The 16,402-nt window shown below is 41.9% G+C and overlaps 1 protein-coding gene across 4 annotated transcripts in view; it reads right to left on the reverse strand.

Annotated features, from left to right (window-relative positions):
• The window catches only part of INTS2 (integrator complex subunit 2), a 337,549-nt gene that overhangs the window by 30,220 nt on the left and 290,927 nt on the right, over positions 1-16,402 (reverse strand). For all 4 annotated transcript variants that reach the window (XM_075589643.1, XM_075589642.1, XM_075589646.1 and 1 more), the window contains one exon: positions 599-704. In XM_075589643.1, the coding sequence (XP_075445758.1) occupies positions 599-704 (106 nt within the window). The remainder of the gene's footprint in view (positions 1-598; positions 705-16,402) is intronic.

Consider the following 16,402-nt stretch of genomic DNA (forward strand, 5'->3'; position numbering starts at 1 on the left):
CTATTAGGGAATTTATATTATATACAGTTTATATTGGAGTGGTCCTAGCGAAGATTCCTTATACTCTAAGAGACTTGTTCATGTCTGAAGCACCGGTTTCTCACACTTCTATGTAACAATTTTGAGACATAAATTGTTAGAACATTGTTATCAACAAATATTGAAATTCATTGTAATAAATTAATTACAGTAAAATGCAAAATTCAAGAATTCATATTTTGAATTGATGTAAATTGATGCACAATAATTTAAGTCAGTGCCACAAATCATGTTTAAAGGTGAATTATGATATTTTTATGATAAGCTAGCTCTTTACGGCATAGATGTTCATGACAGCATTAAAAAAGCTGCAATTCAAAAGGACTTTGCTCACAATTGCAGAGAGACCATCAGAAATAGCATCCAAGTATCCTATTCTACTGCACTCCTTACCACATAGTATAATTGTGTACAGCTCTATTCAAAAATACAAATGTAATTTGGGACAAATATTTGGAGTAGTCATAACACATTCAGTCCGAGTGGCGCAGTTTAGTAAACTGTATCTCAATAGACAAGATGTTTATACTGAGCATTATACAACATGCAGAGTTCTTACCTGAGAGCAGTGTTCCCATGACATTAATACCCAAGCGAGCCATGCTGAGAGACTTGGGCAAAGCATACTGAATGCACAAGTAGGAAAGAAGCTGGAGAGCAAATATCTACATAAAAGGAAAAAAAATTACCTGCAATATTCACACATATTTTATGCACATAACTAGTTCTTTAAAAAAGGCACAGCATGTGTGGTCACTGATGAGGAATTAAATAAGTGCCAAAGATGTGTCTTTGTGCATGTATGTGTATGTCTATACACTATATATATATATATATATATATATATATATATATATATATATATATATATATACATACACACACAGTGGTTGACAAATCACCAAAAAATCTACTCGCCACACAAAAAAATCTACTCGCCACCTAGTACCAAACGTGTGCTGCTTGGGCCAATATTTACTCGCCCGGGGGTTAAATCCACTCGCCCGGGGCGAGCAAATTTATAGGTTTGTCGAACACTAATATATATATATATATATATATTGAAAGGCAGGGTTGCAGACCTGTCTAAGACATGCAAAGGAGCATACAGTAATATTTCCATTTGCTATATATAATTATTATTTTTTTTATTTTTTATTAAAGGACACCCTGATGAATTACTTATTTAAAGTTTAAAGCAGTACAGCAATTATCAGGAGTGATGACTTTGCTTTTTATGTCCTTTTTAACTGTCATGTAACTATTATACTGGTCATATAATATTCGTTTGATACATTTCATAACCAAAGGTACTTTGATTGTGTATCCATGGACTACTATCTTCTAATCTAATCTACTGAAAAGGGCTTCCAAGAAAATGTAAAGCTATTTAATCATGGGAAAATATCTGTGTGTTTCAAATGGAAATTTAGTGCAGTAAGAACTATCTTCAACAATACAATTTAACAATATCTATTGAGGAATTCCAGAAGTTTGTAATTATCAATATCTTGCTTTTTTGTTTTGTTAAATAAAATAGTATATGTAAAACAGTACAAATGTGTAAATAAATAACTGAATAATTAAAGGAGAGGAAATACAACAAACATATTACGTATTTTAGAAGCATTAATAAAAACCCATGCATCACGTTACAACACTGTAGCAATAACTGTTTTTACTTGTAAATCACCCGTGATAGTTGCAGTTACCGTAGCAATTTATTAATTAAGTAAGCTACTACTAGTATCACATTATTATAAGATCTGTAATTTTAAGAGACATGCTTTAAGTGCTTGCATATACAACATTAAATATTTCAGAGGCAACAAAAAATATAGTGTGTTTAATAATGCGTTGGTTTATACATGGTGTCGGCAGATTCAATTGTAATGATACCTTATAGCAGACCAACATTCGAGTTCTTCATAGATAAAATGAAAAAGCTTTTGAAACTTCATAGGTTTCTTTCTTCAAGTGTACACTTTGAGGTTTGAAAAGCTTTCATTTACGAAGACCTCTAATGTTGGTTTGCTAAAAGGTATCACAACCTACACTGACCAGGACCAACACGGCTACTAGAACTTTAATGTCTGCCAAGGTTTGGTTTCTTCAAGAACCTTTTTAAGGTATATGTACTCAATCTGAGTAAATTCTACAAGACCATTTCAGTGCTAAACATTTTATTCCCACCTAACACAATTATCACCAAACTTAAGGGACTATATCAAAATTCCCTCTTATGATTCTTGGTTGCCATAATTAGCTCCAGGGTTTCTGCCAGCGGAATTGAACGGTCAAGTAGGAGTCAGATTTTAGCTACATCGTAGTTCCCTTTGAGAAGCCCCAGCGCACTTCAATTCTTACATGATGCTTTGCCTTTCAAAAACAAAGGGCACACACTAAAAGAGCTTTTGCTTATGTAGCCAGGTCCCCCGCTGTGGCGCTGTTCCCCCCCCTCGCGACACTCACCGCGGCAGCAGGGCAGAATAGCCGTTCGTGGGGAGATGCGGGAGGGTACGCGGGGATAGCGTGACTCTCTGGCAGGCGGCCGGTTGTCAGGGACGCGTTGCCAGGCTGATGTCGGGTCCCGGTGCAGGGCGCCGCCATTGGGACTTGCGCACGCATGCGCAGAAGACATTTTGGTGCGGAGAAGGCCGGGAAGGTCGCGCCAATGCGCAGGACAAGCGCGCGAAAGGCCACCAATGGGAGGAGAGCTCTGTAAGGGGACTATAGGTCCCATGAGCCTCTGGAATGGCCCCATGACGCCAGGGAGCCAATAGGGCTGCAGGAGCTCTGTTTGCACCATAGAGATACATTTTCGCGCGCTGAGGCCACGTTAGGCAGTTGGTGACAGGAGCAGCTAGGGGAAGGAGGTAGGGTGCTGGAGTCAGTGACTCTCGGCACTATGCCAGTACTCCCCTAGGCCCCAGTACAGCCCTGAGTCATCCTAGCGGAGTGTAGTAGGGACCGGCCCTATGTAGGGACCCTGCCCCCTTATCTAGTAGGGAACAAGCGTACGGATTGTTTGCTGAGAGCGAGCTAGACTACCTTTGCGGAGGCCAAGCAAGGATTGACTGCGGCCTGTGGATCTCAGCCCGGTTCTTGTCAAGGTACAGACGGTGTGGAGAAGCGGTGATATTATCCACGCCGGAATTCACCCCAGCTTCGGAGGACACCCCGCCGATCCCAACCCAGTGGTATAGCGGTACCCGTGGCTGGAGCCCGGGCAGGTAACTCACCACCTCACGTGCACCAACAAGGCCTATCATCAGACATAGTGGCTGCGCAGTCACACACATATACACACACGCTGGTCTACGAATTGGGAGTGCGAGACTTTGGGTGGGATTCACTGGACTTGGGGGTGGGATCATTGTGTTGGGATGGTATCGTCCGCTGTGACGCATAGGTGGTAGCGTCTGCCGTGACGCATAAAGTGTGGACACCCTCCTTGGTGCCCGTTATCGTTAGCATCGGGGAGACGTCGAGTCAGGTTGCCCTTAGAGAGTGACACCTGTTGTTATCGGTTGCAATTGCATGTTTCTAGGCACGTTAGTAAAGATATTAGTTCTTATCCAATCAGTTGTATGTGGTTATTGGGTATTGTCCTGCGAGGAACCACTCCCCCTCTGGCGGGAGCCATCGCAGGTGGAGGCGCTGCATCATTGTAATTGAGTATGCTAGTATATTGCCCCAGGTTTCCCTATGGCGAAAGCTCAGCCCACCTGTGAGCCAACAGGTAATGCACCACACCTATGGTAACCGTATATGTTTACACCTGCTATTGAAAATAATTCTTTTGATACTGCTTTTCTAACTTCCTTTAATATAGAATCAAAGAACATCTGGCATATTTTGCAAAATGACGAAATACTAAAAGATATTATTCCGGAGCACCCAAAAATAATATTTAAAAAAGCGCAAAATCTTAAAAACATCATTGCACCAAGCGCCATAAGGAAAACTGATGGCCCTAAAAAAACAGGTTGGCTTCAAAAACTTGAGGGCTTTTTTGGATGCTCAATATGCAAAGCATGCGAATATAAACAGACAGACAAAAGAGAATTTATGGGGAATAATCGGAAGGAAACCTTTAAGATTAAACAGTACATGAACTGCCACACGGAATATGTAATTTATCTATTGGAATGTCCATGTGGACTCCAATACGTGGGCAAAACAAAACGAGCAATAAACGAGCAATAAAAACACGCATTTTAGAGCATTTGAGCAACATTCGTAGAGGAGTTTTAACCCACAGTGTTGCCAAACATTTTGCACTGTTTCATAATTCGAGCACTAAAGGTTTAAAATTTACGGGTATAGAAAATGTGTTACAGCATTGGAGAGGTCGCAGCAGAGATATTGACTTAAGTAAACGTGAAATGTTTTGGATTCACAAATTAAACACCTTAATACCACACGGTCTGAATGCAGACTTTGAAATAATACCATTCTTAATCAACTAACATCTGTCCAATAGTCCTAATATCTCTGCTGTACCCACTTGTATACCCTACCTACTCCTTCCTTTATCCCCATTACCACAGATCTCTCTCCTGTCCCCCTTCCCTCCCCCCCCCCTTGATCTCAAGCCTTTGAGATCTTATGAACATAAGAATACGCTACTATCTATGTCACTGATCATATTTTATTTCTCTCCCCCTTTTTTATCTCTCCGCCACCATGCTGAGCTATATAGTCTGCATAGTTTTATTGATGTATAGGGCATTTTTTATAAACATTATAAACATTTTTTATAAACATTATAAACATTTTAATATCTATTAGCATCTTTTATGCACCTTATATTTTTTTGTGATATGTAATATTAAAGTTTTAGTGTAATTGCGTCGTTTTTGGACCATAGAGTCATGTACCTTTAAGAGGAGGACCTATGTAAAATCAAGCTTTTATTGAGTAATTGTCTCTGGTATATAAACTGCACACCCACTAGGGGTATTCACTTGCTCCTGAGGAAGCTGTGGTGTAACACAGCGAAACGCGTTGAGCCTATTCCTGCAGCCTGCACAGCTGCCCAGAAGGAGAAGGTGCCTAGTCTGCGGTCCCCCTGCTGTCTGCCAACCTCTGTGTTCCGGATCGGAAGCCGTCACCCTTGCGCCGGTAGTGACGTCAGACGCCAGTCATCGCGATCCGACGAGGAGGACTGGGAGTTGCAGCAGCTAGAGGCTACCCACATAGACGCCGGTTTCACCTCTAAAGTAAACGCTACGTGTACATTGTTTATGTACTTATTGTAAGTACAACTTTTACCCTGCTTTTAATACAAATTGATTTTGTCCGATCTGTACTATGGTCTTTTCTGTATCTTTTCCTGTGGCATGTGTACCTGAGTGAGATCTCCTTCACCTCAAACTCGCGAGGATCCTGTCTCTGCAGCCTGCTACACACCACCTTACTTTGCAATACGCTTTTTATACACCTACTTATTGTAAGTAGACACTCTATAGAGCCAAGACATCTCAAAATTCGCTTTATCACAACATATTGCACTATTGTATTTCCTTTTATTTTTTGGATGTTCCTGCGACTGTGGCTCCCTTCCAACCACCTGTATCTATTCCATTTGAGGGGGATCTGTACATATCCCCCACAGGAAGGTTGAGACATCGTTTAAGTTACTTATATATTTTTTCCTGTGTGAATCTATCATTATACCACTGCACTTTTATTTAGCGCCTATCTAAATCATTCTGGTTTCGTATATGTTTCTCCGCCATTGCAGTACACTCTGTGATAGGGTGGGGGAAAACCCGTTACACTTATACGGAGCTTTCTCAGCCTTCTCCATGCTCTGATTGTCTGCAGCTGGTCCTCTGTCCCTCCAGCAGTGCAAAGGGGAGAAAAGGATCATCAGCAGCGCTCTTTAACCAGACTGCATTTAGGATACTATTCCCCCATCTTTGCTCTCTGTTTTGATATTAAACAGCCATTGTGTGTGTACGCCAGAGTGAGTCAAACAAATTAGCCATACATTGCTGTTACATCTAGCAGTGGAGTGAATAAATCCTAATAAAAGTCTTTATATTTATTCTACTAGGAAGGGTACAGAGATACTGCCGCTCACCTACATAAACAACATAAATGTTATATGAATAGGGTGCATACGGGAAATATATATGCACAGAGAGGTGGATGTTGACAGACAACAAAAAGAAACCTATGTGCACTCACTATTCACATAAGAGGGCTGGGAAAAATTCAATCCTAGGGTGTAACCTCTATATAGCCACTCACAAATATACTAAAATCCTTTATTAAACAATTATGCAAAAAAGGAACAATATACAATGGATAAAAAACAGGGACCTCCCGCACGGGTGGAGCAACCTATAAGTCTAAATCTAACCATGTCTATGATTATCTCTTTGGTAGCAGATAGACAAGGGGGAAGGAAAAAGGTAAGGATGTGAAAACCGATCATAGGTATACATATTCACACACAATACCAGACATCAAAGACAGAGACATAGACCAGGTAAGAATCGTGTAACTTATATCTTCCTTATATATAGGGTCTTAAAATCTCTAGCCTAGGTCTAATTGTGGATACTGTATCAATAGTAGCCAATACAGTATATATAAGCACGATCCCCGTATCTGATATGCAGCTACAACCAGTGCCCCACTCGTCAATAAAGAGAAGGGCATTTAATTGTAAACCATATTCCCGTGGAGCTTAGTCCCAGGCTGTCCTATGGGTATCTATACATGAATCCCCTATAAATGAGGGTATATGTATTTAAGATGCCGTGTGGCATAAGAACAGAGGAATACGACCTGGTTTTGCTTTAGGGTTCGTGCTCTTTCAGTGCTGTTGCGGTATACTCCTTCTCCCTGCTCAATTCATGCGCAACCTGATGACGTCACGACTGTAATGTCACTAAAAACCGACGCACGTTTCACGCCTTCCAGGCGCTTTCTCAAGGTATAGGGAGTGGTATCCAGCCACTCCAAGGACATCTTATGCGTCTTGGCTGGGGGTGTGTTCTCCTAATCAGCCAATCGCGTAAGTACGGGGTGGCACAAATCAAACAGTGTAACTCCGCTGGTGGATTTCACTATGTCAGAGCCTGTCATGATTGTGCCAATATTAAACTTGTTATGTTAACCCCTACCTTATATATAAAAGGACTGGGAATCGTCATTACCTTTGTGATACTCGATACATTTAAAGCAGAAGTTTTTAACACCTAGATGTAATAATTTCATGTGAGTCTGTATGTACATAGCGGACAAACCACAACATAAGTATGTGATAGTAAAGAGTCAGGGGTGTACATATTCATGTGAATACACCTGGCTCTCAATAGATACAGTCCATAATCGTTATTCATTGTAAATCTCACATAACCAGTGAGTATATTATATTAGAACCAATAATGATAATTGCCTAGTGAGATTCACATAGGTCAATAGATACCTAGCAGTATTTAGTAGTTGGTTTAGCCAAAAAATGACTGTGGACCAGTCTGTCTCTTAAGTTTCTGGCCCGTCTACAGGTCATGGTAGGTGTCTCTCTCAGAACCTTCTCTAAATCGGGGTCACTCCGTAAGATGTGCCAATGTTTACTAAAGATATTACGTATATCACCCCACTGGTTATTGAACGTACCGATATACCTTATAGTTTTTTCATCTGTTGTGTTCACATGCTGTCTATCACACAAATGTCCACAGTCATTTTTTGGCTAAACCAACTAGGACATGGTTAGGTGACTGGAAAACTATGGGGTCCTATCCCTGTGGCAGATGTCGGGCATGTCCCTCTATGAAAGTCACCAAAGAAATTCCCGATCCTAGAATTCCCAAACCACATACTATCAAGAGCTGCATCAACTGTAATACAGTTGGAGTCGTCTATTTGATTACATGCAGATGTGGCATGCGCTACGTGGGGAAAACCCACACAGCCCTGAGTATAAACACTGTATGAGTGATCCAGGATAAGGACTAGTAGCTCGTTCATAGCATGGTGGTGGTAATGATAGTATAGAAGGTGACAAGTTGGTAGTCTATATATGTAGCTCCAAATATTGTCACAGTAACATATATGGGGTGAATGCCCCAAGCACAATGTTCATGAACTGCTAACCCTAATTGCATTGCAGTGTTGCTGTGCAGATAGCGCCAAGTGTCTGCTCAGAGAAGGGTACTCTGTTCTGCTGCATGTGGGTATAGCCGGGTTAAACGATTGTCCCAGTTTAACCATGAGTGTTTAAACAGACAAACAGTAGTGGTCGTTTATCAACCTTCTAAAGTCAGAGGTAGTGAGTCATTCACTCCCCATAACTCATGGTACATAACAAGTAGTGCCAAGGGTAAAACACCTGTACCATTTAACCACGAATATCAATCTTATTTCAAAAGAGAGGAGGGGGGGGGGGAGGATAGAGGACTACAGAAAGGGGGTGTATACAAAACCCTCATTCAACCCCCCAGGGTTTTGTATACACCCCCTTTCTGTAGTCCTCTATCCTCCTCCCCCCCTCTCTTTTGAAATAAGAGTCTGCCACACAATCTCTCCTGTGGGATTATTGTTTTATTGAATACAGTCTACCATTCAGCACACTCAAAGACACTCAATTACAACTTATGTGCTTATTAATTTGCCCTTGACAGTATCTCTTCATAAGCTTTCAACTCGTATGTTTTTTAACCTGTCTTCATGGGTTAAAAGGACCCGTTTTTTTAACCTTGTTTCCCTGCCTAGATCACCTTTTCCCCTTTGCTTGTCATTACATACTCTGTCATGATGACGCTACTGGGTTACCATGACAACCACAGTACATAAAAGGCTGCAGGGAGCATAGACCCGCCCACCCCGAAGAAGTTCCAGTCAGGAACGAAACACGTGTTGGGTGAGACGTCCTGTGTGACGTCATCAGCGCGACCAACTAGTTAGTAGTGTGGTCAGTCCGGTTCACAGAGTGGAGTGCAATTAGCTAAAAATTGTCTGTTTAAACACTCATGGTTAAACTGGGACAATCGTTTAACCCGGCTATACCCACATGCAGCAGAACAGAGCGCCCTTCTATGAGCAGACACTTGGCGCTATCTGCACAGCAACACTGCAATGCAATTAGGGTTAGCAGTACATGAACATTGTGCTTGGGGCATTCACCCCATATATGACCTTATGTTACTGTGACAATATTTGGAGCTACATATATAGACTACAAACTTGTCACCTTCTACACTATCATTACCACCACCAGGCTATGAACGAGCTACTAGTCCTTATCCTGGATCACTCAAACAGTGTTTATACCTAGGCATAGACTTATATCAAGCATTCCACACTCCGCTGTGCCTAAACATGCGCTAAGACAGCGGTGCGCAAACTGTGGGGCGCGACCCCCAGGGGGGCGCGACACTGCCGACGGGGGGCGCGGGGTTTACAGAGGCCCCGCGCGCTTCCCGAAGGCACTTAAATTAAGTGCCGGGGGAGCTGCAGGGCCTCTGTAAACCTAACTTACCGTGGCTCCGGCGGCTTCCTCCCTGCGTCGCCATGGCAACGCGGCGTCAAAATGACGCTGCGAGGTCATGTGACGTCACGTTGCTATGGCAACGTGACGTTATTACGCCGGAGCGCGGGTAAGTTGGGGTTGGGGGGGGCGCGGGAGTGAGGGGACAGCCGGCAGGGGGGCGCAGGGAAAAAAGTTTGCGCCCCCCTGCGCTAAGATATCAGGTTTTAATTAGATTGTTTTTCTTGTTATCATTAATAACATTTATTTATTTTGAGCTCTACCCCCAGTGAGTGCATCTTGTGGGATTCTTTCCTTGTTTCTCAGTACATATCTTTATCCCTGATAGCACCCTTTCCAGTCCCTACTCTCATATCCTAGTGGCTGAGCGGGGTTACTCCACCTCTCCCCCCCCCCCCCTCCCTCATTACCCCATTAGAGACGGACAACACATTTCTTACATATGCAAATGTATTACAGATCTATAGCATTACATCTGATCTTTATATTTGTATAATATCACTCTGTACATATGTACAGTACCATAGGTGGGTTGAGTATGTATCAGGTGCCTATAGTCCGAATATAGGCACAGGAAAATTATGAGATATTAATGTCCCCCTCTGGTTTTATTACAATCAAAGTATTGAACGTAATTATATAACAAGAGAGCTCCGTTTTTGACCTTACACATTTATAGGTTTTATTAGGTGGGGATCCAGGTTTATAGTGGAGTCATATACTCCTTGGAGTCCGTTTTGACTTTTAGAGGCGGTCACTTTAAGATCTACACTCCTACAACCCCCTATATATACTCCTACTGCTAGGTATCTATTGACCTATGTGAATCTCACTAGGCAATTATCATTATTGGTTCTAATATAATATACTCACTGGTTATGTGAGATTTACAATGAATAACGATTATGGACTGTATCTATTGAGAGCCAGGTGTATTCACATGAATATGTACACCCCTGACTCTTTACTATCACATACTTATGGGGTGGTTTGTCCGCTATGTAGATACAGACGCACATGAAATTATTACATCTAGGTGTTAAAAACTTCCGCTTTAAATGTATCAAGTACCACAAAGGTAATGACGGATCCCAGTCCTTTTATATATAAGGTAGGGGTTAACATAACAAGTTTAATATTGGCACAATCATGACAGGCTCTGACATAGTGCAATCCACCAGCGGAGTTACACTGTTTGATATGTGCCACCCCGTACTTACGCGATTGGCTGATTAGGAGAACACACCCCCAGCCAAGACGCATAAGATGTTCTTGGAGTGGCTGGATACCACTCCCTATACCTTGAGAAAGCGCCTGGAAGGCGTGAAACGTGCGTCGGTTTTTAGTGACGTTACAGTCGTGACGTCATCAGGGTGCGCATGAGTTGAGCAGGGAGAAGGAGTATACCGCAACAGCACTGAAAGAGCACGAACCCTAAAGCAAAACCAGGTCGTATCCCTCTGTTCTTATGCCACACGGCATCTTAAATACATATAGCCTCATTTATAGGGGATTCATGTATAGATACCTATAGGACAGCCTGGGACTAAGCTCCACGGGAATATGGTTTACAATTAAATGCCCTTCTCTTTATTGACGAGTGGGGCACTGGTTGTAGCTGCATATCAGATACGGGGATCGTGCTTATATATACCGTATTGGCTACTATTGATACAGTATCCACAATTAGATCTAGGCTAGAGATTTTAAGACCCTATATATAAGGAAGATATAAGTTACACGATTCTTATCTGGTCTATGTCTCTGTCTTTGATGTCTGGTATTGTGTGTGCATATGTATACTTATGATCGGTTTTCACATCCTTACCTTTTTCCTTCCCCCTTGTCTATCTGCTACCAAAGAGATAATCATAGACGTGGTTAGATTTAGACATATAGGTTGCTCCACCCGTGCGGGAGGTCCCTGTTTCTTTATCCATTGTATATTGTTCCTTTTTTGCATAGTTGTTTAATAAAGGATTTTAGTATATTTGTGAGTGGCTATATAGGGGTTACACCCTAGGATTGAATTTTTCCCAGCCCTCTTATGTGAATAGAGAGTGCACATAGGTTTCTTTTTGTTGTCTGTCAACATCCACCTCTCTGTGCATATATATTTCCCGTATGCACCCTATTCATATAACATTTATGTTGTTTATGTAGGTGAGCGGCAGTATCTCTGTACCCTTCCTAGTAGAATAAATATAAAGACTTTTATTAGGATTTATTCACTCCACTGCTAGATGTAACAGCAATGTATGGCTAATTTGTTTGACTCACTCTGGCGTACACACACAATGGCTGTTTAATATCAAAACAGAGAGCAAAGATGGGGGAATAGTATCCTAAATGCAGTCTGGTTAAAGAGCGCTGCTGATGATCCTTTTCTCCCCTTTGCACTGCTGGAGGGACAGAGGACCAGCTGCAGACAATCAGAGCATGGAGAAGGCTGAGAAAGCTCCATATAAGCCAAAGCTCTTTTAGTGTGTGCCCTTTGTTTTTGAAAGGCAAAGCATCATGTAAAAATTGAAGTGCGAGGGGCTTCTCAAAGGGAACTACGATGTAGCTAAAATCTGACTCCTACTTGACCGTTCAATTCCGCTGGCAGAAACCCTGGAGCTAATTATGGCAACATAATAGGTTGCTCCACCCGTGCGGGAGGTCCCTGTTTTTTATCCATTGTATATTGTTCCTTTTTTGCATAGTTGTTTAATAAAAGATTTTAGTATATTTGTGAGTGGCTATATAGGGGTTACACCCTAGGATTGAATTTTACCCAGCCCTCTTATGTGAATAGAGAGTGCACATAGGTTTCTTTTTGTTGTCTGTCAACATCCACCTCTCTGTGTATTTATTCTACTAGCATGATAACAAATGCTATAAAACATAATATGCACTACTTTCTTTAGAGGCTCATTGTGGCGAAAATGGGGGTAATCAGCGCATTAATAAAGGCAGTGTGCTCGGCTGGTTACCCCTATTTCGTATTGGGGATGAAGGGGTTAATTTTTCATGCACTGTACATGTCTTATTGTTCCCTCTGTCCCTTATTGTCCCCATTTTGCAGGATTGTATGTGCTTGCAGTATAGTACATCCCAAGCACACACATATGGAAAATATAATTGTGGAATAAGGGGACCAGGTATGATCAATAAAGTGTATTTTTGCTGCAGGTTTTAAGAGACAGGCAGGATGAGGTTTTTTTTCTCTTGTCATTAAAATGCATACAAGAACCAAATGTTTTGACACCTATGAGCTGGGTCACTTGCCTATGCAAGCTTCAAAGGTAAAAGGCATTGTCCACGCCTGTAAGTCTCTCTGGAAGTTGCATATCAAAAGACCCAGAGTAAGGGGGGGGGGGGGTGAATTGGCCAGATGGATGCTAAATAGGAAATCCTGGTGACTATCTGTGTTAACTCACACCCTGAGTTTCCCCCTTCCACCCTGAGAGGGGCCAGGTAGAGAGGGGAGTGCACCTATGCTAAGTAGCAAGGTGGCGTTGTAACACATGCTCTGTGTGAACAGGAAATCCCTAGTGCCCACTCTCCAAACTGTGGGCAAGTAGGTGATTGGGGAATGATTACTTTCCCACGAGGGGGATTGGGTGGGTATGTTGGCAATAGGCTTCCAAACCCTATATACAGCCCACCCAGGCTATTCCCCATTGTCTTTCGTTTTTCATTCTACCATGTGAGCGGAGAAGAGCAGCAGCACATTCCTGGAACGCAAAGAGTCTTATTACATCGGAACCAAGGACAAAACTCTGCGTTAGGACACTGTGATTGCTGGGGGTTATTTGATTAACCCCAACGGACCAGAAAAGACTTTGCACATTCACAGAAGGATTGGGGCTGGCAATTTGTGCCCTTGCAAAAGGACTGTGACGATGGGGAGGATTTGGCCCGGGATTAAAGGGGTTACACCCCAATTGGCCACCCTCTAACCTCACCAGGGAGACAAGGGGTTAACTGGGCTGAGGTCCAGAAATGTGATGTAACCCTTGTTATGACATGAAAATGTGTATGCCACTGTTCCCCTGTTTTATTGTAATATCTGGTTTAATCAGTGGCTGCATCACACACACACTAGGATCCATCAGGGAGCACAAGGGTTAATAGTTGTTTAGTGATTATAGCCCTTTGTGTAATTTCCCTGCCTTTTCAGGCACCATTTTGCAGGGTCCCATAGGCCGCCATTGGGCTCCATGTGTTTCAATGGCGAATCTTGCTGTTTGGGTCCTGTTTCCTGAGAAGACCAGCAGATGGCGTCCGAGAGGAGGAGCGGCGGTTTCCCATTGTAATTCAATGGGCCCATTGACTTCAATGGAGAATCCTCGAAAGAGCTTTCCAGGAACGAGTTGGCTGCCGTCCAAACCACAAAACCGCAAAGCGGGTACATTTTCAATAGGAGAGCTTTGATTACTTATTAGCCAAGTTCAACGACAAGTGGCGTGGGAATAAACAGTTCTAGAGCACATAGAAATAAAATTCTTTCTGCCCCTAGTTCCTAGACCTCCCCCCACTCGACCACAACCGGGTCCCTGAATCCTGGACCCCCGATAAGGGTTGAACCGAGAAGAGCGGGTCGCGCCATAGGTTCCAATGGCGGCGGCACAAACAGCTCAAGAAAACGGCTAAGTGTCAAAAGCTGAAATTTGGGAATCCATAACTCCGGTTCCGGAGGGTCAGGGTTTGGGGTACCTGTAGTCACTGCTCCGGCATCGCTGCAGAACCATCCTTGACCCTCTTGGACCAACCCGACGGCGTATAGACCCCTTGAAAGTTCGGGACTTTTCCCATAGACTCCAATGGCCGCCAATCTCCATTGACCGGCTATGGCGGAAAACCCCCATTGTCTTCAACGGCGGCGTCGTCCCGTTGAAAGTCTATGGCGGCGGATTCCCATAGCCGCCAATGGCGGCTATTTGCCATTGAAAGTCTATGGCGGCGAAGCCCGTTGTTTTCAATGGGGATTTAGTGAAAAACCGTGATTTCATTTACAGCTGAGTTTTTTGTATTAAAATAGGAAACGGTTTAAGGTGTATTTGTGTAACTCCGGTTCCGAAGGTCGTAGCAAGTCGCAAATTGGACCATATGGTGTCCCAGTTCCGGCATTAAGAACTGGGAAGTTTGGACCTGCTGGACCCAACGGAACCGGATATTTTAATATGTTTGTATTTTATCTTTAATACTGTTTCCCAAGGTATGGATAAAAACCAGAGGAAATTTCCTTGGCCATCAGGTAGCAGATGGTCAGAGAAGCGTCCCAATGTCTAGAAATTAAGTGCTGTTCAAAGGAGTTTATCACCTACACTGTTTATAGGAGGGCGGAGATGACTCAAACCAGAGCAGGCTATAAGTGTCCCATTTCACACCTTACAACAAAGGGTTTCCTGCCAGATATTCCGTTTGGTAGACTAGCTGGCATTCCTGATGTAAATGTGGGAATACAGAAATGAGACCCCAGAGTGCTACTGCGCATGTGCCAACTAGCAGGGGGGCATGGATCAAAATGTGTTCCCATGTCAGTGAGTGGCTAGAGGTAATTGAAAACCAATCACCTGTACTTAATGTTAAGGATAGGGTTACAAAAGGTATATAATCTGTGGTCAACTCTTTATCCTATGTCTGTTCTATACCTTCTTGATTGATGAGAGAAACGCTATGCAATGTCTTCATGCCAGAGGTCTTTCATGTCTTTGGGAGTCTTGATGAAAATGAAGATTGCTGTATGAACTGCCAGTCCAGATATGACTGTTTCATCATTTCCATTTTAAATAAGTGTCCATATTTAACTGTTATTTGTATATCTGTTGTGTTCACCTTTATCAAGGAATAAATTATATTTTATCATATCTAAGTCTCGTCCCAGTTCAACCCAGTTATATATATATATATATATATATATATATATATATATATATATATAATATATATATATATATTTTGGTGTAAATTACAGCCTGCCATAAAGTCACCGTGACAAGGACTACATTTTAAAAGACTGGTGCTTTGCACCTTTCTGAACATTATCCCCAGTTCCTATACCAGTAGGTGTAATTATTAAGTGTATTCTGCAGTTGTCGTGTGTTTGCCTATCAAGGGAATAAATCTCAGTTTATTTTGCTCAACTTGTTCTGCTCAATTGGGATCCACAAAATATAAATGTTTTATTAAGTGCGTCTCCCGTGACACTCATGTGTAAGGAAGAAATGCTGCCTTAATTCCTTTGTTGCACTGATAAAGCAGTGTTAAAAAAAAAAAAAAAATATATATATATATATATATATATATATATACACTGTATATATATTTTAGTCATTTTCAGGAGTGCCATCAGATCGGTTTCTCTTAAATATGCACGATGAATTCACAATGAAGTATATAAGCAATATAAAAAATACAAAGTGACAGCAATTTGTAAATAACATTTTAGGGGAGATTAAGGGGAAATAGTGTTTTCATTTTACAAAGATTTTTTTTAAAGGTAAATTTCACCTTATCACAGTTGATTTGTAGGACTATGCACTTCGCTTTCACCTTCAAGAACAAAGCTTGAAAGATATTTTGTAATCCTGGCAGTATTTGCATTTCCTATCTACTAACTAACAAATCATAATAAAGTTACACATTTTAGTGCCCTTACCAAACATAATTGCACACTCATCATCATCATTATTCAAATAAGATATATATATATCTATATATATATATATATATCTATATATATATATATATATAATGTATACACACACACACACACACACACACACACACACACACACACACACACACACACACACACACACACACACACACACACACACACACACATATTTATTGTGGCAGGAC

This window comes from Ascaphus truei, chromosome 3 (genome assembly GCF_040206685.1).
Source record: "Ascaphus truei isolate aAscTru1 chromosome 3, aAscTru1.hap1, whole genome shotgun sequence".
Taxonomy (NCBI): Eukaryota; Metazoa; Chordata; class Amphibia; order Anura; family Ascaphidae; genus Ascaphus; species Ascaphus truei.